Source organism: Bison bison, unplaced genomic scaffold (genome assembly GCF_000754665.1).
Source record: "Bison bison bison isolate TAMUID 2011002044 unplaced genomic scaffold, Bison_UMD1.0 scf7180017864105, whole genome shotgun sequence".
Taxonomy (NCBI): Eukaryota; Metazoa; Chordata; class Mammalia; order Artiodactyla; family Bovidae; genus Bison; species Bison bison.
In genome coordinates, this window is record NW_011494677.1 from 10,729,146 (window position 1) to 10,749,855 (window position 20,710).

At 39.4% G+C, this 20,710-nt stretch overlaps 1 protein-coding gene across 6 annotated transcripts in view; it reads right to left on the reverse strand.

The window, feature by feature from the left end:
• The window catches only part of DLC1 (DLC1 Rho GTPase activating protein), a 445,122-nt gene that overhangs the window by 209,676 nt on the left and 214,736 nt on the right, over positions 1–20,710 (reverse strand). For all 6 annotated transcript variants that reach the window (XR_825167.1, XR_825168.1, XM_010838831.1 and 3 more), the window contains exon 6: positions 8,151–8,184. Coding sequence is in view for 4 of the 6 variants with exons in the window: in XM_010838831.1 (XP_010837133.1) it covers positions 8,151–8,184 (34 nt within the window). In the remaining 2 variants the exon portion in view is untranslated. The remainder of the gene's footprint in view (positions 1–8,150; positions 8,185–20,710) is intronic.

The following is a 20,710-nucleotide window of genomic DNA, read 5'->3' on the forward strand; positions in this document are numbered from 1 at the left end:
TTTGCATATCTGAGGTTATTGATATTTCTCCCAGCAATCTTGATTCCAGCTTGTGTTTCTTCCAGTCTAGCATTTCTCATGAGGTACTCTGCATAGAAGTTAAATAAGCAGGGTGACAATATACAGCCTTGACGTACTCCTTTTCCTATTTGGAACCAGTCTGTTGTTCCATGTCCAGTTCTAACTGTTGCTTCCTGACTTGCATACAAATTTCTCAAGAGGCAAGTCAGGTGGTCTGGTATTCCCATCTCTTTCAGAATTTTCCACAGTTTATTGTGATCCACACAGTCTTTCTTCAGGGGAGATTAAAAATGACAAATGAACTTTCCTACTAATCAAAGCTCAATGTCAGTTAAAATATGGAAATGCAGAACTGCCTCATGAGCCTGTCCAGGTAGTTCATAGCCACCTCTTCAATGCTGACAGCCATTCTTTCAAGTGATAAAGTCAGACAGCAAAATGTTCACAAGACTTTTTAAAGGAAGAATTTTCAAGCTTGTTAAATACTGTGAACAGCTATAGTCACTGATAGATCAGAGATGAACTAAATGCCAGTATGAGTTGTTCGGTAAATCACATAAATGGATTGATTTAAAACTGTTTCTTGAGCATCTGTTCTGTGCAAGATCATATACTGGGTGAGGGCTGACAAAGATGAAATGAAGGGTTTATGCCTTCATGGAGCTCACAGCCTGATGTGGAAGAGAATTCCTGAACAGCAAAACATCATAGGAATCATTAAATACTGTAAAAAGATACCATTCCTTTTTGATACCTACTCCATGTGCAGGAAGCAGTATTTGAATTGCTACTTGTTAAAAGAAAAATTTTCATGCCCTTGTATTGCTTGTAATATAATTGAGAAGAAAAGGAAATATGTGTGCTTGGTTCTGGTGATAAGTAGCTTTGTTTTACCTGCTGCTGCTGCTGCTGCTAAGTCGCATCAGTCGTGTCCGACTCTGTGCAACCCCAGAGACGGCAGCCCACCAGGCTCCCCCGTCCCTGGGATTCTCCAGGCAAGAACACTGGAGTGGGTTGCCATTTCCTTCTCCAATAAATGGAATACCAATAGAACATTAAGAAACAGATTTAGAAAATTATCTGTACTGGAAAATATCCTATGAATTCAAGATCTTTCGCATTTAAGAATAACTTACTTATATTTTTCACGAATTCCTTGATACCTGAAAGCTAATGTGTTTTCTCTCAACAGCCCAGTCAACCACAGCCAACTTTTTCATGCATTAGTTTACATTAGGTTTCAGAAAAACTGAGAGGTTATTTGTGGGCATACCCTAAATTCCTTTCTCATAAAAAATCAGGCAAACAGAGACTATAATACTAAGAAAAGTAAAATAAGTGAGTATTTATAAGCCATTAGTAAAAATCTAATGAAATTCATTTTCTGAGAGTGAAAGGAAATAAAGAATTTGGAATGTTGGCCAAAGGCCAGTTTAGCCTGATAAAGACAATTTTCAGATCCTGTTTAACCCTGTGAAACAGCTGGGGGTCTTTGCGGTACAGAAAGTGTTTCACCTAGAATAAAATGATAAGATTCTACATTTGGCTTTGGGAGTATTGTATTTGAAGATTTTAAAAATATCTCATTTATCCATTCATTTACCAAATATAGGGCAACTACAATAATGCCAGGCATTGGAAACACAGAGCTGAATGAAACAAAATTCCATCTTGCAAGATGCTTAGAGTCTAATGAGTGAGACAGCCCTAAAACTGACCTGATCTGTACTAAAATGGAGACACAGAATGGGGCACAGTCTTTCAAAGAAGAATGCTGAAATCGAGCAGGCCTAGTTTTGTCTGTCAAATCTTTTTGGATCTATCGATATTGGAACATGACTCAGAGTGGAATCTTACATTGCATGGGTAGGTCTCTGAATTAAAGAAATGATAATAAGACTGGAAAAGGAGGAATATCTTTGCGTTTCAGTTTTTCTCTTTTTGTTATCATCATTTTCCTTCTCAGTGGTCAAAGGCAGCCAAGAAAATTAATACCAAAAGGCACCATGTCTGGACTTTGTTATTTACTATATTTACAAGGAGCTTGTAATGAAATTGTGAAAACCTCGTTTTCCCCTCTTACACGTGTCACAAAGAAGTGCTTGATTTCTATGTTCTGTGTTACCACAACACAAAGTTTGGAGAGACTGAATCTGTTATATGCCTCCAAAAGCTATCTTTCACAAGTGTTTCAGGCTATACTCATTAATTATCTTGATTTTTAACATTTTCTGACCAACAAAATAACCTAGAGACAGGCAAACAAACATCCAAAGAAAAATGACCAATGAATGTAACTAAAGTTCGATTCTGAATCATCTTTCTCAATGGCGCCCTTTGCACATTTGTATGGAATAGATCCCCAAATAACATCCTTAATTAATTACCTAGTTGAGATACTTGGCAGTTATGTGGGTAGCAGGCATCAAGAAAGGAGTTGAGGTGAGGAGTCAAAATGTTTTGGAACCATATTAACTGTAAAGATTGAAGCCAAAGCATTTTTGTAATTACAATTAATTGGTTAACAGGTATTTACAGAGCACCTACTATATGCTAAGAGCTGTTTTAATTACAGAGCACACAAAGATGATATTCCTAATCTAGAAACACTCATAGTCTAGAGAAGAGATCATACAGAAAAGCAAGATGACAAAACAGTAATTGAAAACACAGAGTTTTCTAGGAGCACAGAAAAGTCCAGGACTAACCCTGCCTTGGAAATAATTCATGAAGGAGGTGTTATTGTTGGATAAGTAGAATTTTCAAGACAAAAAATGCAAAAAAATTAAAAAGTGTTATTTTTGGCTCATGATTTTGGTATATTTTTTATGGGTTGCTCTGCAGCCTAACAAAATTTGTGTTATATGATTTAACTTTAGAATGAGAGATTTCATATTATTCCCTATGACTACTTTTCAAATATGCTTAGAGAGTCACATTTTGCTGACTAAAAACCAATGGTAATTGTCTAATTTTCATGCCTTTGGGCGATGGAGGACACGTTCTAAATAGTAAGGATGGATATTTTTCTCCCCCATGTGATTAAATGAAACTCTATTCATTTATGATAAAGAAAAACATGGTCCATCTCTTCTCTTTTTCCTGAATAAGTAATTTCTCTTTTTCTCCCTCTATCTCCACCTATCATCTGTATTTTTAAAAAGGCAGTTGCATGATCTACATAGAAGTAGAAGGATCAAAGTTAAAATGGGTTCTGTGGCTGTATATTATGGCTGAAGTTGGACAAACCAACCAACCAACACACACAAAGGAACAGAAAGAAGAGAAAATATTGGTGGGTTTATCAGTGAAACCCTTAGCAGGAAACAGATGGCAACCCGGGTAAATTGAGCAGAGTTTAATAACAGAACTATTGACAAAGGTGTAGGGGAACCACGAGGCCAGAGGAGAGAATGATTTAAAGAACATGGGAATCTGGGTGGAAAATGCCAGCTGTGATTCCTCGGGAGGCAGATGGGGGAATAAACGACCCAACCTCACAGCCCTATTGTCCTTCCAACCATTATTCTCCTGTCGAGGCTCCTCACTGGTGCAACAAGAACACAGAAGAGAGCAGCCCAAGCTTTTGCCCACCCTGGTCCACCTCCAGATCACAAAACTGGGGAGAAGGAGGGTGGAGGGTGAACTCGAGGGGTGACATGGGCATATCCAGTGCAATACACAGCATCCAGATTACAAACGGCCAATGACGTCAAGCAGCAAAGTTTGATCTTATCGTGCAATCAGTACGGAGGTTAACAAAAAGCTGAAATAGGAATCGATATGATCAGGTGATGCTTTTCAAAGATAATTTTGGTGACAGTGTAGAGAGTGAACTGATGTAATGTTAAGTTAAGGCAGGGAAACCAGTTCTGGATGCTGTTTCCAAAGCCCAGCGCAAAGTGGAGGGCTGCTTTAAGACAATGGCAGGGAGAATTGACGTGGGATGATAGGATGGCAGCATTGACTGGACCATATGCAGGAGGCGAGGGACGGAGAGTGGGACTGAGTAGACAGGATCCAATTACCCCAGCATCTAGGACATACATTTCTCAGGGAGCAATCTTTTGCGAAAAATCAAAGATTATCTATTCACTTGAGAGAATTTCACATTAATAGAGCTAAGAATTTCTAAAGAGATTTTAAAATATGGACAAGTCTGCCTACACTGTGATAATCTCTGTCTGAATGAACTGACTCAAAGAAAGTGATCTCTTTCTTCCACATGGACAGCTGCTCAGCTGTGTTAATTGGTGCCCTGAGGAAGTGTTCAAGAAGTCTGAGCAGACACGGGCAGGAGTAACATAGCTAGAGTCTCTCCGGCTTTCACACGTGGTGGTTATAAGCACAACTCATTATCACAAGACACAGCTACCATTTTTTAGAGCCTACTTTGTGCCAAGCATTGTAGCCTTACAATTACAATATGGCAGTTTCTTTATTTATTCTCTAGAAATGGGAAAATGAAGAGGTTAAGTAACTTGCTCAAGGCTACACGGACAGGAAGCAGATGTGCTGGAATATATACCAGTGGCTTTGGGCTCACTCTTTACAGATTCTGGTGGCATAAAGGAAGCTAACTGAAATTATTCTGTGTTGAATACAAATACACATACTAATACTTGTGCGATTAATTCTGATTTTTTAAAACAAAATGTATTGGACTCTCAAGATCTGGAGAATGCACATTCCAATATAGAATTTCTTGAAAACAGTATTTTTATTTGATTCTTTTCTTGGGAGGCTTTCTGAATAACTTGGGTTAAGAATTTTTCTTTGAGAAGAGGAAAAGGAGGATGCTGGCCCAATGCAATATTCTCCTCTAGAGTCTGAGTTCCTTCTGGGCGAGGACCATGTCTTGTTCGTAACAGCTTCCTTGATAAAACCTAATACGACGCTTAGTGCATGTTGCTTTTCAATACATATTTGTGGAGTAAATGGACCAATGGGATGCTGTTTAACAACCGCAGTCTTCCTTTGCAGGGCTTTGTCATCCCAAGATGGCAGAGAAGCAGCAGAATGATTCCACTGGGCTCAATTCATGTAGCAACACAGATCAGAAGAGAAGACAGCTACTTAGACCCCACACTGGGGCAACCACACAACTGCAACTTAAGAATTATTAATAGCATGCTCCCCAAATGATTTTGTTTAGAGCTTCATAAAGCCTGGTGGAGCTGGTTCCAGTTGGCTTGGACGAGAGGTCACACAGATTAAAATAGACTTTCTTAATAAGAAACAATAGGCTACATTCATTTAGCCAAACAAAAAAAAAATGACAGGCCTTAGGGGTGGGAATGAAGCTTAATCCTATTTAAAGGCTCAATTAACCCCTAGAAGATTGAGTAGGTCCTCTGCCTTTCCTGTCATTCCTCTGTCTAGCAGAGCTTAAAAACAAAGATTCATAAAAAGGAATAAAGATATTCATATCTGTACATAAAACACTCAAAGTATTTTAAATATGGCATAATAAATTTTAGAAATTTAGGAAACTGATTAGACTTTCATAGTCCTTTAAAACCCTTTGAAATGAATCATACTCTCTTTTGAATTGGCAAATCTGTTGCCAACTGAATAAAATATTCAAACATAAGCCTCTATCTTAACATTTAAATTCATTGATTAAAAAAACATTTCTTTCTTGTATTTATGTTCTCAAACAAAATTGTATTTCCTCCTTCTTGTATTTCCAATTATATTTCCTTATAATGTACTGTACATTCTCAAGAAATCTAAATTAGAATCCATTCTGGAGTGAATTTCAATCCTTCTAATGTTTTAATGCACAGAAGCCATGTTCTGCTCAAATCAGCCCATCCTGGGTTAAACGTCTGAGATAGGGCATCCGGGGGCCCGCTTAGGTCACACATACGAAAGGTCAGTGCATCTGACCTTTCACAAATCATCTGTAAGTGAAACTTACCAACTTTAAAAATTTCTGCCCCAGCAGTGTAAAAATGACCCAAAGAGATAATTAAATAGTGACACTTAATTTCATGTTTTTTGTTGTTGTTGTTGTTATTGTTGAGGAGAAAAACATCTGGGACTATGGCTTTTAAAAAGTGTTGTGTGCATTATATGTATGTTCCCTGTTTAATTAGCTCTTTGTTTTAATAAAAATGTCTTTAAGAGGAGCTTGATAACTGAGGTGCTTCTCCCTAGCACACTGACGTCACTTAGGCAGAAAAAGTCTTCACCTCTTCAGTCTCTCAAGCAATGGCATTTCCAGCCTTTCTCCCCCTGCCCCTCCAGCCAAGAATTCCTATCCTAATTTTCTCCTTGGGGTATGGAAGAATGTGCTGATTTTCTGGAATAAGATGACAACTTTGCTCTGTTACATCCTTTGTTTAAATTGTAGCCAATCCTGCAAATTACAGAGAATGTCACAGCACAAGATAAAGCACAGCTTTGGCTAAGTTCCTTTTTCTTTGTGATGCAAATGCGCTCTTCACCATTTATGTTTTGTTCTAAGGAGATAGCTAATATATCAATTATTGAAGATATAAGAGCTTGGTAACGGTAATTTGAATCTGTTTAGTATATAGCATTAGTCCAGCGCATGATACCAATGCATGATAAACCGAGCAGTTTTTCTCTTGAACTGACACAAGATACCAGTTCCACGTTTTTCTTTTATTTGGAAGGCTTACCTTTCAACATATTAGACAGAAGAGGCTAGACACAGCCTAAACAGAGGAGAACACTTTAGCTCTTGGAAGGACATAAACTATGAAAACTCGTGTGTGAAAACTATCTGGCAGCAAAAATTGAGTCACTGAACTTGACACAACATCCCCCATAAAACAATCTTATCAGAACAACTCTATCGCATTAGTGTAAAGTCACTTGAAGTCATGACATCTTTTAGATGATTCTATAAACTTTTAATTTGGCTTTTAAAAATTACACACATCAAAGAGCTAAGTGATGTGCTTCAAGCTTGGTAAAGCACCTTTAATCTGTTTTTTAAAAACAGATTAAAAAATTTTTTTTTTAAATTTTACACAGAAAACGTTAAGACCATACTGAGGATGATCAACAGATTGTTAAAAAGCATACCATTCCACCAATCTGAGTCTAATTTTTTTCATATTTATGCATTTCTCATTAATCCTCATCTACTTCCCACAGTACTGTTGAACAGTTATAATTATAGCACAGAGCACAAAGATATATTATCATTTTTTTCTAATGAACTATCCATATCGCTACACAATTGTATTTTTGATGGCATGACATAATCTTTAAACAAGCACAACTTTTTCTAGGACTACTAAACGAGCTACTAAGATTTTTATTTTTTTTAATTTAATTTAATTTTTAAACTTTACATAATTGTATTAGTTTTGCCAAATATCAAAATGAATCCGCCACCGGTATACCTGTGTTCCCCATCCTGAACCCTCCTCCCTCCTCCCTCCCCATACCATCCCTCTGGGTCGTCCCAGTGCTCTAGCCCCAAGCATCCAGCATCGTGCATCGAACCTCTTGGTCCCTCAGCAGCCTCAAGGGACTGGTTCTGGGACTCCCTGTGGGCACCAAAGTCCACGAATGCTCAAGTCTCTTACATAAAATGTCCCAGTACTTATACACAATCCACACACATCCTCCTACATCCTTTAAGTTCCTTTTAGATTAGCTATAATAACTAACACAAAGTAAATGCTATGTAAATAGTTGCCTTTGTGGCAAATTTCAGTTTTTCTCTTTTGGATCTTTCTGGAAATCTTTGCTTTTTCAAATATTTTTGACCCAGATTGATTGAGTCCATGGATGCAGAACCCATGGATCCAAAGGGCTGACTGTATGAGCAACAGATCTCCAAAGACCATTCCTCAGTACACCGAACAACATCTAATTGTTTTTCTCAAGAAAAGAGTTGTGATCGCATTTACAATTAAGGCCACAAGAATTACACACCGTATTCTAACAAGATATAATGTTATGTTAGAAAACCATATTTTTTCATCGCATTTTGAACAAAACTTATTTTCCAGGAATTCAACCATAACTTTTGCCCAGAAACTGAGGAGATGTATGCATGTTAGATATTTAATGAAATGTCTACATGAAGATGGAATTTTATTCTACAATGGATAGGAGTGAAAACAAAACCAGTGTCAACTTACCAGCCTTTTCCTTCTCTGAGAGACCTGGAATCGCCTGAAAAAGAAAAAAAGCCAGAAATTGTGGTATTATTAGAAGGAAATAGCAAACAATATTATTAGGAACAAAATGATGCCCCATAAATGAAGCAAAAATTAAATAGGGCCTGACACTAGAGATATCAGAGAAGAGGAACTGAATAGACATTTTTTTTTTCCCCAAAGAAGACATATAAATGGCAAACAAGCATATGAAAGGTGTTCAGCATCACTAGTCATCAGGGACACGCAAATCAAAGCCACAGTGAGACATCAACTCACACGTACAGAACGCCCATCGTCAAAAAGACGAGAGATGATTAGTACAGGTGAGGATGTGGAGAAAAGGGAACCCTTGTGCACTGACAGTGGGCATGTAATTCGGTACAACTATTATGGAAAGTAGAATGGAGGTGTCTCAAAAAGTTAAAAATACTTTATACTTTCCATATATATGATCCAATAATCCCATGTCTGGGTATATATGTCTAAAGAAAAGGAAAGAGGATATCAAAGAGGTATCTGCACTCCCAGCTGCACAGCAACATTATCCACAATGGCCAAGATAAGGTAACAGCCTAAGTGCCTACTGATGGATGAATGGATAAAGAAGATGTGGTGTGCATGTGTGTGTGTGGTTGTGTGTGTGTGTAATATTATTCAGGCCTGAATAAGAAGGAAATCATACCATTTGCTATAACATGTGTTTTGACGTCATTATGCAAAGTGAAATAAAGAAAAATACAACATGGTATTTTTAATATGTGGAATCTTTAAAAAAAAAAAAAAAAACATGAAACAGAGAGAGTATAAAAGTGGTTGCCAGGGGCTGGTGGAGTGGGAGAAATAGGGAAGGATTAGTGAAAGGTATAAATGTTCAGCTATAAGATGAATAAGGTCTAAAGGATTTAATGTAAAGCATGGGGATTACAGTTGATAACTGTATTATATAATTGGTATTTTTTAAGAGAGTAGAATTCAAATGTTCTCACCAAAAAAAAGACAAATATGCGAGGTGATGGGTATATTAATTAATGAAAGAGGGAATCCTTCCACAATGTATGTGTTCTGTGCTTAGTCACTCAGTTGTGTCTGACTCTTTGTGAGCCCAAGGACTGTAACCCACCAGGCTCCTCTGTCCATGGGATTTCCCAGGCAAGAATACTGGAGTGGGGTGCCATTTCTTCCTCCAGGGGATCTCTCAACCCAGGGATTGAAGCTGCATCTCCCATGTCTCCTGCATTGCAGACGGATTCTTAACCCTCAGGAAGCCCTTCACGATGTATACATCAATCAAATGAGGTATATGATCTGATTTCTATAATCACCAATCAAATGATGATTGATTTGATATATACATATCAAATCACTACAGTGCACACTTGAAATGTCTTAACATTTTATTTGACAACTATACTTCAATGAAGCTGAAAAGAAAAAGGAGAGCGAGCTGTGGTACTGTTGTAAAGTCACTAGATCCAGCTAAGCTCATTGTAAATTAGTCATGTAATTGTCTTCCTCTCTGAAGACAGACTCATCTCACCCTTAAAAGGTATTGCAATGAATGAAACTAAAAACACTTTGAATTTGGATCGAATTTTTTATAGTTCAATTTCTTTGTCCTATTTTGGGAGGCAAAGAATGTTAATTGTTTGGTCAGTATCTGGGCCTTTCAAGTCTCTGTCCAGTCCTCTCAAGGCTCAGATTCCTCCTTTATAAAAGGGGGATAAACACCTCGACTTCACAGGGCTGCTGAAAGCGCCAGATGTAGTGGCTTCTGTAAAGCACATGAGGTCCTTAGGAAAAGACAGCCGCTCTATTTGCTACTTTGGGCACTGGTCCAATGAGCAAATTACTGAAATGAGAGGTTTAGAAGTTCAATTCCTAGTAATGATTATCTATCACTATTATTTAGAAACTAGAGTTCAGGATGAGATGTCTTCAACAGACTTTAAGGTACCTTAAAACAAACTAAGGAAGTGAGCTTATGATTGCCATTCACCTCAGTCACTCATGTATAAAATACAGTTAGCATGAGGGTATTAACTTTTATTGGAAAGCCTTTTATAAATCTATCTGGCCTACTGGGATTTCACGCTTTCTACTCCATAACTGCTGACCACACAAGATGTCTACAAGCATGTCTCTCTCCCCTTCTTTAGGGGACAAAGTCTTCAGAGTTGAGGGAAGGAAAATAGGCTCAAATGGGAAATTAATTTTGGTGCACATGTGTATGAGAGAGAGCGAGAGAGGGACAGAGGAAAGTTCATGTGCACCTCTCTTGCAGGTCAGCCTAAGAAAATAATATCAATCTCCATTTTTGGAAATCTCAAAGATCAAGACTCTTATTTTCTTTGTGAGATATTGATTATTGTCGAGAACCTCACCTTTGGAATTTACAGGATTTGGAGATTGATGCAGTTTTTCAAGTAAGGGAAAAATCTATGGATAAAAAAATGGAGGATTTGTTTTGGCAAAGATTGATCTACAGTGAAAGCATATTTTGACTTAATCTTGATCTACCTTTAGTTGTTCACTTCTTGTTCTCTGGCTGTGAATGCTGACTCTGCAACCTGGCAAAGATGCAGCCCTGAGGAGAACATTGGGTTATTAAATGGCAGAGTGGAGGACCACGTCCAGACAGCAGGGCATCAGATGGACTGCATAGGCTTCCACCCCTGTCCTCAGCACCCTTTTATTTACAGCAAGATCATCTGATTTCTTCTTTGTTTCAAGAAGAATTTCTCTGATTCTGTCTTCCCTTGACAAGAAAGTCATCCTACAGCTTTGGCAATGTTTGTTTACTTCTTATGTCTCTATTTTGGGAAACGTCTAAGAATGGAATTAAATCCATACTATATATTTTAAACCTAGCCTCAGATTTGTCCCCTGACTAAAGATAAGGGCTTTTAAAATTAAATTTTCTCTTTTGTTTCAAGCAAATAAACAACAAAACAAAATAGAAACCCTTTTGTTGACAAGGTTGTAAAGGGTGGTAAATAGGTAATTGGCTCAGCTGGTAAAGAATCTGCCTGCAATGCAGGAGACCCACGTTCGAACCCTGGTTTGGAAAGATCCTCTGGAGAAGGAAATAACTACCCACTCCAGTATTCTTGCGTAAAGAATCCCATGGACAGAGGGGCCTGGTGGGCTAAACTCCATGAGGTCGCATCGAGTCGGACACGATTGAGGGACTAATATTTTCACTTTCATGGAGAAGGTTCCTCAGTGTATGAAGAGCTAACACTTACTAGGTTCTCAGTATGTACAAGGTACAGTTTTAAGATTTTACCTGCATAAACTCACTCAATCCTTACACCAACTCCATGAAGTCTTAAAAAGCACAGTAAGTTTTGTGAGGTCACATTAATAGAATGGAAGCCAGGATACAACTACTCGCATGCTGATCTTCGAGATCACTAATTTCAAAATGCTAATCAGAGTATTTTGAAACAAAGGAGAAGAAAGGTTTGCAGAGGTCCTATGGGCAGATATTGACTTAGACCACAAAATACTTGTGCAGGATGTCTGTATGAAACATTTAAAAATTTTCTAAATAAGCTCTCTCTTCTTATGGCTAAAGTGTTTTAGACAAATTGAATGTCTTACTCCAATTCCAAGTTGATCAGTGACAGGCCTTCTCCATATTTTATTCTATTTGATTACAAAGTGTGTAACCAAGCATGTGTAAGTAAATATTTCATAAAGATATTAGCCCTATCAAACAAAAATATTTTAGCCTCCAAAGAGCCAGAACCAATATGTCATGTAGACAGTGCCAGTTACTTTAGAATATCACCCCATGCTCTGCATGATTCTTTAAGTTACCAAAACTCACCTCCATTAAATAACAGCAGTGGCTATATCATCACATGGAGAAAGGAAAAGTCAAAGTTTAATGTATCCAACATTTAATACCTTTTCTTTTAAAGCATAATCACATAGTAATAACAGCTGGATATCCTTCAGCTGATTTATATTTGAATTTGAGGGAGAACCATCTCTTTAGAAAATGGTTTATGAATACATTGATTAGATTTGTGAAATTTTCTAGTGATGAAAGGCAATAAATTAAAAAAAATGCTGACACCTGGATTTCAATTAATTAAAGCTATTTGTTGTTTCTTAATTAGTAGCAACTTTTGTGTGTGTATGTGTGTGTGTGTGTGTGTGGAATTCATGATCCAGTTGAAGAAGATAGAGAATAGTTCCACTCAGAGGTTGCTGAATGACAATGATTAGCACTTTTATTGGTGCAACATTAAAAGGTGTAGGAAGATAGTAAATAATTACGACTACCCAGGCGGAAATGGGATGGTTTTCCTGGGTGTTGAACCCCTGGGGAGAAAGTGCTGGTCAGGAGATTTCTTTTTGCCTTTGATGTAAGAATACTGGAGTGGGTTGCCATTTCCTTCTCCAGAGGATTTTCCCACCCAGGGATCAAACTCAGGTCTCCAGCATGGCAGGCGGATTCTTTACTACTGAGCCACCAGGAAAGTGCATTTCTGGGCTTGGGAAAAAAAATCACTTCATGCAAGCTGTCTGTATCATCTGGTACAAAGTAGGTGTTCATCAAATTTTTGTGGGGATAAAAAACCAAGTGTATATTTGTATATATAGTTTAAGTAATATGCATGACTGTTGCTTATGAGAAAGCTCCCATAAAAAGCATATTTTTGAATTCATTAGGGGTTTTTTTCTTAATAGCTGCCATATGTTTCATTTGAACTGTATCCTCAGGAAGTGATTTAACATTTCTGGCAATAAAGCAATTAAGTAGGATTTTCCTGCTGGCCATATGGGTTCGCTGTAACTTCATATTTTCTTCTCTCATTTCTCAATGGAACAAAGGGAAGTCTAGTAATAACTTCCAAATGAGAGAAAAAAAATTATTCATCGTCTTTTGTTATTTTTCTCTGTGATATTCAAATGATAGTAACACAACCTTTTCTGTGGCTCTCCTTACCTTCCAGTAGTGCTCCACATGCAAAGATTTTTCATTTATGTTCATTTGTTTTAGGTGTTTTACAATTGAATTTTTAAAAAGCCATTAAAGAGAAAGCTTTTTAGTAAAAGGGGAGGAAACAATTTGCTTTCTCTTAATGAAGTCTTTTAAAGCTGTGTGTGGGAACCTAGACTGTGTGTGCGTCTGTTTATGTTTCTGGACATGAAACGTTTTGGGGAAATGCTCATTTTGACGTGCCTTGCGGAAACGCTGTAGACATACGCTGATTCATTTGGTCTGTTGCTAGAATGGCTTTCTGCACTTACAGAAGGACCTCAGCTGGATACCTTTTAGGAGTTTATACCAACTACACAGAAGCTGCTAACATAAATAGTAACACAAGTAATGGATGTTGTATCTGAACCCATTTTATAAAATGACAAAACATTCTAATTGATCTTGATGATTTCTAAGTTCATCTTAATGATTTCAGGTAAAAATGGAGTAGGATTTTTCCTCTTTAATATGTTAGTTTTATTAATATGTCAAGTCATATATATTGTTGTTGTTGTTCAGTCGCTAAGTAATGTTCGACTCTTTGCGACCCCATGGACTGCAGTACGTTAGGCTTCCCTGTCCTTCACTATCTCCCGGAGTTTGTTCAAACTCACGTCTATTGTGTCGATGATGCCATCCAACCGTCTCATCCTCTATCACTCCCTTCTCCTCTTGCTCTCAATCTCCCAGCATCAGGGTCTTTTCCAATGAGTCGGCTCTTCGCATCAGGTGGCCTGATGCTCCAAAGCACTTGAGCTTCAGCTTCAGTATCAGTCCTTCTAATGAAGATTCAGGGTTGATTTTCTTTAGGACTGACCATTTGATCTCCTTGCCATCCAAGGGACTCTCAAGAGTCTTCTCCAGCATCCACAGTTTGAAAGCATCAATTCTTCAGTGCTCAGTCTTTTTTATGGTCCAACTCTCACCAGACTTCCCTGGTGGCTCAGACGGTAAAGTGTCTGTCTACAATGCGGGAGACCGGCTTCAGTCTCTGGGTTGGGAAGATGCCCTTGAGAAGGAAATGGCAATCTACTCCAGTACTATTGCCTGGTAAATCCCATGGACAGAGGAGTCTGGTAGGCTACAGCCCATCCAGGCTACAGCCCACGGGGTCACAAAGAGTTGGACACGACTGAGCGACTTCACTTTCACTTTCACTCACATTTGTACCTAACTACTGGAAAAACCGTAGGACCTATATGAACCTTTGTTGGCAAAGTGATGTCTCTGCTTTTTAATACCCTGTCTAGGTTTGTCATAGCTTACCTTCCAAGGAGAAAGAGTCTTTTAATTTCATGACTGCAGTCACTATCTGCAGTGATTTTGAAGCCCAATAATATACACTATTTAATATAAAATAATATATATACACATATATAATATAGAAATATGTATATATATTATATAGAAATGTATTTATATATTGCCTATGACAGTTACTTTTTTCTGTGTTTTGGAATTGGGATGATAGTCTACTACCGTTAAGAAGGCCTTTTGAAGGAATTCCCTGGCGGCCAGTGGTTAGGACTCCACACTTCTACTGCAGGGGGGAACAGAGTTCTTTCTGCTTGGTCCCACAAACCATTCAGTGTGACCAAAAAAAAAAAATGCCCTTTGAAAGTCACCCCCTTACAACAAAGGACAGTAATGAGAGGCTGAAAGATTCTACTTGTAGGTTCCATGTAGGGAAAAATGCTACCATTTATTTTGTCCTTTCTGTCTTTATGCTGCTGCTAAGAAGCGTCAATCGTGTCCGACTCAGTGCAACCCCATATACGGCAGCCCACCAGGCTCCCCCGTCCCTGGGGTTCTCCAGGAAAGAACACTGGAGTGGGTTGCTGTTTCCTTCTCCAGTGCGTGAACGTGAAAAGTGAAAGTGAAGTCGCTCAGTCGTGTCCGACTCTAGCGACCCTGTGGACTACAGCCTACCAGGCTCCTCCGTCCATGGGATTTTCCAGGCAAAAGTACTGGAGTGGGTTGCCATTGCCTTCTCCGTCTGTCTTTATAGGTAGTGCTTATTTTGTATGTTTTCAAATATTAAAGATGCTGGCGCAGAAGTGTCTGGAATATTGTCTTTTTCTATAGGAATTTTTCTCTATTTGCCTTCTTAAAAATGGGAAGAATCAGTGACAGAGTAAATTATTCCTTCCCTTTAAAAACATTCCCTTTTATTCCCACAAAATGTTGTATAGTAAATTTCAAAGTGCATAATTATGTCCCTAAAAATTGCAAGAAAATGTCCCTCAGTGATGGAACTCCCTCGGTCTCAGAGGAGAACACACAAGAGTCCCTTGTGCCCACCATGGACAATAGGAAGGGGTTGGAAAGTCACATTTTTTTTTTAAGACATGAAAGACAACATTAAAGGAAAGTAGGTACACTGGAAAATGGGTTCGTTTCCATATCTATTTATAGACGCTTTTGAAATCACTCCTGTCTGTGATATTGTTAACCAGTCAATGATTTCTGTTTGCTTTCATCTAAACAAAGAAGTTCATTGAGAAAGCTGTGTCTGATTGGCAATCTGATATCATCTGTTTTGGTTTACAAAGTCTTTCTCCAGCTTTGACAGTCATCTTTCACTGAAAACATAGACTTTATTTTTAGAGCAGTTTTAGGTTTACAGCAAAACTGAGAAGAAGCTACAGTTTCCCCCTAAATCCCTTGCCTGGACACATGCATGCTGCTGCTAAGTCACTTCAGTCGTGTCCGACTCTGTGCGACCCCATAGATGGCAGCCCACCAGGCTCCCCTGTCCCTGGGATTCTCCAGGCAAGAACACTGGAGTGGGTTGCCATTTCCTTCTCCAGGACACACGCATAGCCTTACTATTATCAATAACTCCCACCAGAATGGTACACTTGTTACAACTGATTGGCCTACACAGTCACATTATTGGCATTCAAAAGTTCATAGTTTATATTCAGGTTCACTCTAGGTGTGGTCTACTCTACAAGTTTGGACAAATGAATAAGGACAGGAAAAAAGTGAGTGTTAGCTGCTAAGTTGTGTCTGACTCTTTGTGAAGGCCAGGCTTCTCTGTTGGTGGAATTCTCTAGGCAAGAATACTGGAATGGGTAGCCACTTCCTTCTCCAGGGGATTTTCCCGACCCAGGGATCAATTCTGGGTCTCTCGCATTGCAGGCAGATTCTTTATCGTCTGAGCCATCAAGAAAGCCCCTGTATAAGGACATGTATCTACCATTAAAGTATCGTAGGGAACAGTTTCATTGCTCTAAAAATCCCCTGTAAATCCTCTGTACTCTATTCAGCCCTCTCTCCTTCTAACCCCTGGTGACCACTGAGGTTTTTACTGTTCCCACAGTTTTGCGTTTTCCAGAATATCATGTAGTTGGAATCAATGTAGCCCTTTCAGATTGGCTTTTTTTCACTTAGCAATATGCACTTAAAGGTTCCTCTGTGTCTTTTCATAGCTTGATAGCTCATTTCTTCTTAGCACTCCATATGTTCCATTGTGTGAATGTGTTAGTTTTTTTACCCATTCACCTACTGAAGGACCTCTTCGTTGTTTTCAGATTTTGGCAATTATGAATAAAGCTCCTATAAATGTCTGTGTGCAAGTTTTTGTATGAACATAAATTTTCAATTTCACTGAGTACTAATGAGTGCAATTGCTGTAAGCATGGGTTTAGTTTTGAAATGTTCATTTTTTGATGACATAGATAGGTGAATAGTTGTATTAAATAAGTCACGATGGGTTTACCCTTCTGACTTCTATAGGCTCCTCTAGTAGTGTGTGAGATTCATGAGCAGAGAACAAAGTTCTTACTTTAATATATGGTTATAGTTGAAAGATGACTGGTGAGACTTCCCTGGTGGTCCAGTGGTTAAAAATCCACCTTCCAATGCAGGGGACATAGGTTCAACCCCTAATCAGGGAACTAAGATCTCACATGCCACAGCTAGAGAGGCCCACGCACTGCCAGCTGCTGAGCCTGCGCTCTCCAGAGCCCGTGTTTGACAATAAGAGAAGGATGTGTGCAGCAATTAGAGAAAGGCTGTGCACTACAATGGAGACTCAGGGCAGCCAGAAATTTAAAAAACTAAATTACAAAAAAGATGACTGGTGGTGATCCTCTTTTCCTGACCCTTTCCAGATATGATCTAACAAATACCTCCCTTTCAAGAGCAGCATGTAGGCTGCTCACTGGTTTAACAAAGTGCACTCAGACCCAAGCAGCTCAGGGCAGCTCAGTCCTGACTGACAGAAGCGCCAGGTGTGGCTGCCGTATGCGTCCTCGGTGGACAAGCCAGTTGTGCTCTGGTGCCTGCTGCAGCCTACAGGATGCACAGTCTGGTGGGCCAGGAGGAGATGTGGGCTAGGTGTATGTGACGTGTGCATGCAAGAAATGTGTGGGGAAGCAAAGGTGCAGCAACTCTGCCACAGAATGAACGGAGCAGTAGGGACCTTCCTTCTACAGTGGCGCCCATTATTCACTGGTAGGAAAATCTTCAACAGTAATATAATTGTTGGGTAGCAGGTTTCTTTTTCTTTTTTTTGCAGTAGTTATTAATATAATTAATTTTAACAGCTCCTTTAACTCTCAAAAACGTCCCAGTTTGGATAATAATTTATATGAGAACAAGGATTCCATCAATAGCATCCCACGTCCCTGGTTTTAGGGTAGGTTTGGCCTATGGAAAGCCCCAGTAGGAGATATAAGGCTGTGATATTATTTATAATAAGAAATATATCTTTGGATCTTCCATCCCTTTCCTAGCACAGGGCTCCTAAAATGCTTGGAATTTTCTAAGTTAGGAGAGTGATAAAAGGTGTCTTCTGTTATGCTAATGAGGTGACTCTTTGACTCCACTTAGACATGGGGGCTGGCTGCCAGTGAAGCCAACCAGCCTCCTGGAAGGACAGGGGTGTAAATGGGGACCCAGTTCAGTTGCCAGTGGTCAGTGAATTGCCAGGAGTCATGCATATGTAAGGAGCCTCCATGAAAACCTAAATGGCCAGCTTCTGGGTTGATGAACACCTGGAGATTTGAGGAGACTGGTGTGCTTGGAGAGGGCATGTTCCCATACCTACCCTTTGCAATTCTTCCATCTGGCTGTCCCTGAGTTATATCTTTTCACAACAAACCAGTAGTCTAGTAGGTAAAAGGTTTCTCTGAGCTCTGCAAGCCACTATATCAGCTTAGTTCAACCCAAAGAGGGAGTCAGCGGAAGCTCCAGTCTATAGCCTGTTGGTCTGAAGCACAGGTGATGACGTGGGCTTACAAGTGGCATCTGATGTGCAGGGAGGTGGCAGTCTGTGTGACTGAACCCTTAACACGTGAGATCTGATGTGACCTCCAGGTGGATAGTGTCAGAGCTGAGTTAAATGGAAGGATACTCAGTGGTGTCTGGAGAACTGCTTGGTGGTGTGGAAGAAACCCTCTCCCACATTGGAAATTGATTCCTAAACCCCTCCAAAGGGAAAGGAGTATTTATTCCTATGGATCCTACAGTTGCCTTGAACTGTCTTTTTACCCAAGGTCATTGCTCTTCTCAAGCAGCTACCTCTTCAGACTTTTCCCCTCTAGGTCCTGCTAACTTCTCTTTGGGGCCTGATCATGGCTCAGCTCGGGGTACGCCCTACTGGTTATTGCACTAACCCTTGTATTTCTCCTCCCTTATGAGTTTGTAAACAGTCCCTTTGTAACTGATCCTTCCCCCCATATAATCCTATTTTAAGTGCTTCTTCTATTTCCTACTGGAGCCCTAATTGGTACACCTCTCTTCCTTTCTTTCTTCTATGAATGTGCACAAAAATTTCATTTCTCCGCTTGCTCCCCTCTCTCTCTGTGGGGCATTATGTAGGGTACAGATGGTAATAAAATAAAAAGCCTTAAGAACCACTCATGTATCTTTTAATGTCTATCTTAGTCCCAGAAAACTGCATTTCAAAATAAGTCAGTGAATTGTGAGCCTTCTGAGAAATGAAGTTTGTGACACTGACACATTTTCAACTTCTGCTAATGTTGACAAGGTTAGAATTGTTGAGGATTAGGAATATAAGACTTGGGGAGAGCAATGCACTCAGAGAAGGCATGAAAGCCTGTAAACTATAAGATTAAGTAAGAATATGAACAGTTAGCCACATTTTTGTTTTTAAATTTAGATGGAAGGATTGGAAGGATAATTAGCCATAGCAAGTTTGAAATCATCAGCATCCAGGTAGAAGTGCTTCAACGTTAATTTTCTATATAAAACTTAAGTGTATTTTGCACATTAGCCATAAAAGTGAGACTTTGTAGACATACAAGGGCCAACTGAAACTGACACATAACTTTAGAAGTTAGATAACATTTTGACTTCATCAGTAACTAAATGTTCTGCTAGATATGTTTTCAACAAATATTTATCAAAGGCTGAATAGGAGATAGGAGATGGCAGGAGAAGGCAATGGTTCAGAGTTTTAGAGAAAAGAGAGGGTTGAAATGACCAAGTGCACCATATTTTGACTAATATCACTAAGGAACGAGTGTTTACAGGGGCAGGTGGAAGCTGAGGAGGACAGAAAGAGGTTGAGAAAGGAAAGGCGGAGAGAGAAGCAGGTCAAGAAGAGTCACATGATTGTAGGCATCAGAAAGGGTAGCATTTTGGGAAAAGTTGGACAAAATGGCAAACTGCCTAACTGCCACAGGGAACAAGCAACACGTAGTAAGAGGTGACTCTTATCCAGCACCTACTGTGTGCCAGGAACTCTTCTAAGCACCTGGCACATATCCAGTTCAGTTCAGTTGTCCAGTCGTGTCCAACTCTTTGCAACCCCATGAACTGCAGCATGCCAAGCCTCCCTGTCTATCACTACTCCCGAAGTCTACCCAAACCCATGTCCGTTTAGTCGGTGATGCCATCCAACCATCTCATCCTCTGTCATCCCCTTCTCCTCCTGCCCTGAATCTTTCCCAGCATCAGGGTCTTTTCCAATGAGTCAGCTCTTCACATCAGGTGGCCAAAGATTGGAGTTTCAGCTTCAACATCAGTCCTTCCAATGAACACACAGGACTGATCTCCTTTAGGATGGACTGGTTGGATCTCCTTGCAGTCCAAGGGACTCTCAAGAGTCTTCTCCAACACCACAGTTCAAAAGCATCAATTCTTCAGCACTCAGCTTTCTTTATAGTCCAACTCTCACATCCATACATGACCACTGGAAAAACCATAGCCTTGAGTAGATGGACCTTTGTTAGCAAAGTAATACCTCTGCTTTTGAATATGCTATCTAGGTTGGTCATAACTTTCCATCCAAGGAGTAAGCGTCTTTTAATTTCATGGCTGCAGTCACCATCTGTAGTGATTTTGGAGCCCAGAAAAATGAAGTCAGCCATTGTTTCCACTGTTTCCCCCATCTATTTGCCATGAAGTGATGGACTGGATGCCATGATCTTAGTTTTCTGAATGTTAAGCTTTAAGCCAACTTTTTCACTTTCCTCTTTCACTTTCATCAAGAGGCTCTTTAGTTTTTCTTCACTTTCTGCCATAAGGGTGGTGTCATCTGCATATCTGAGGTTATTGATATTTCTCCCGG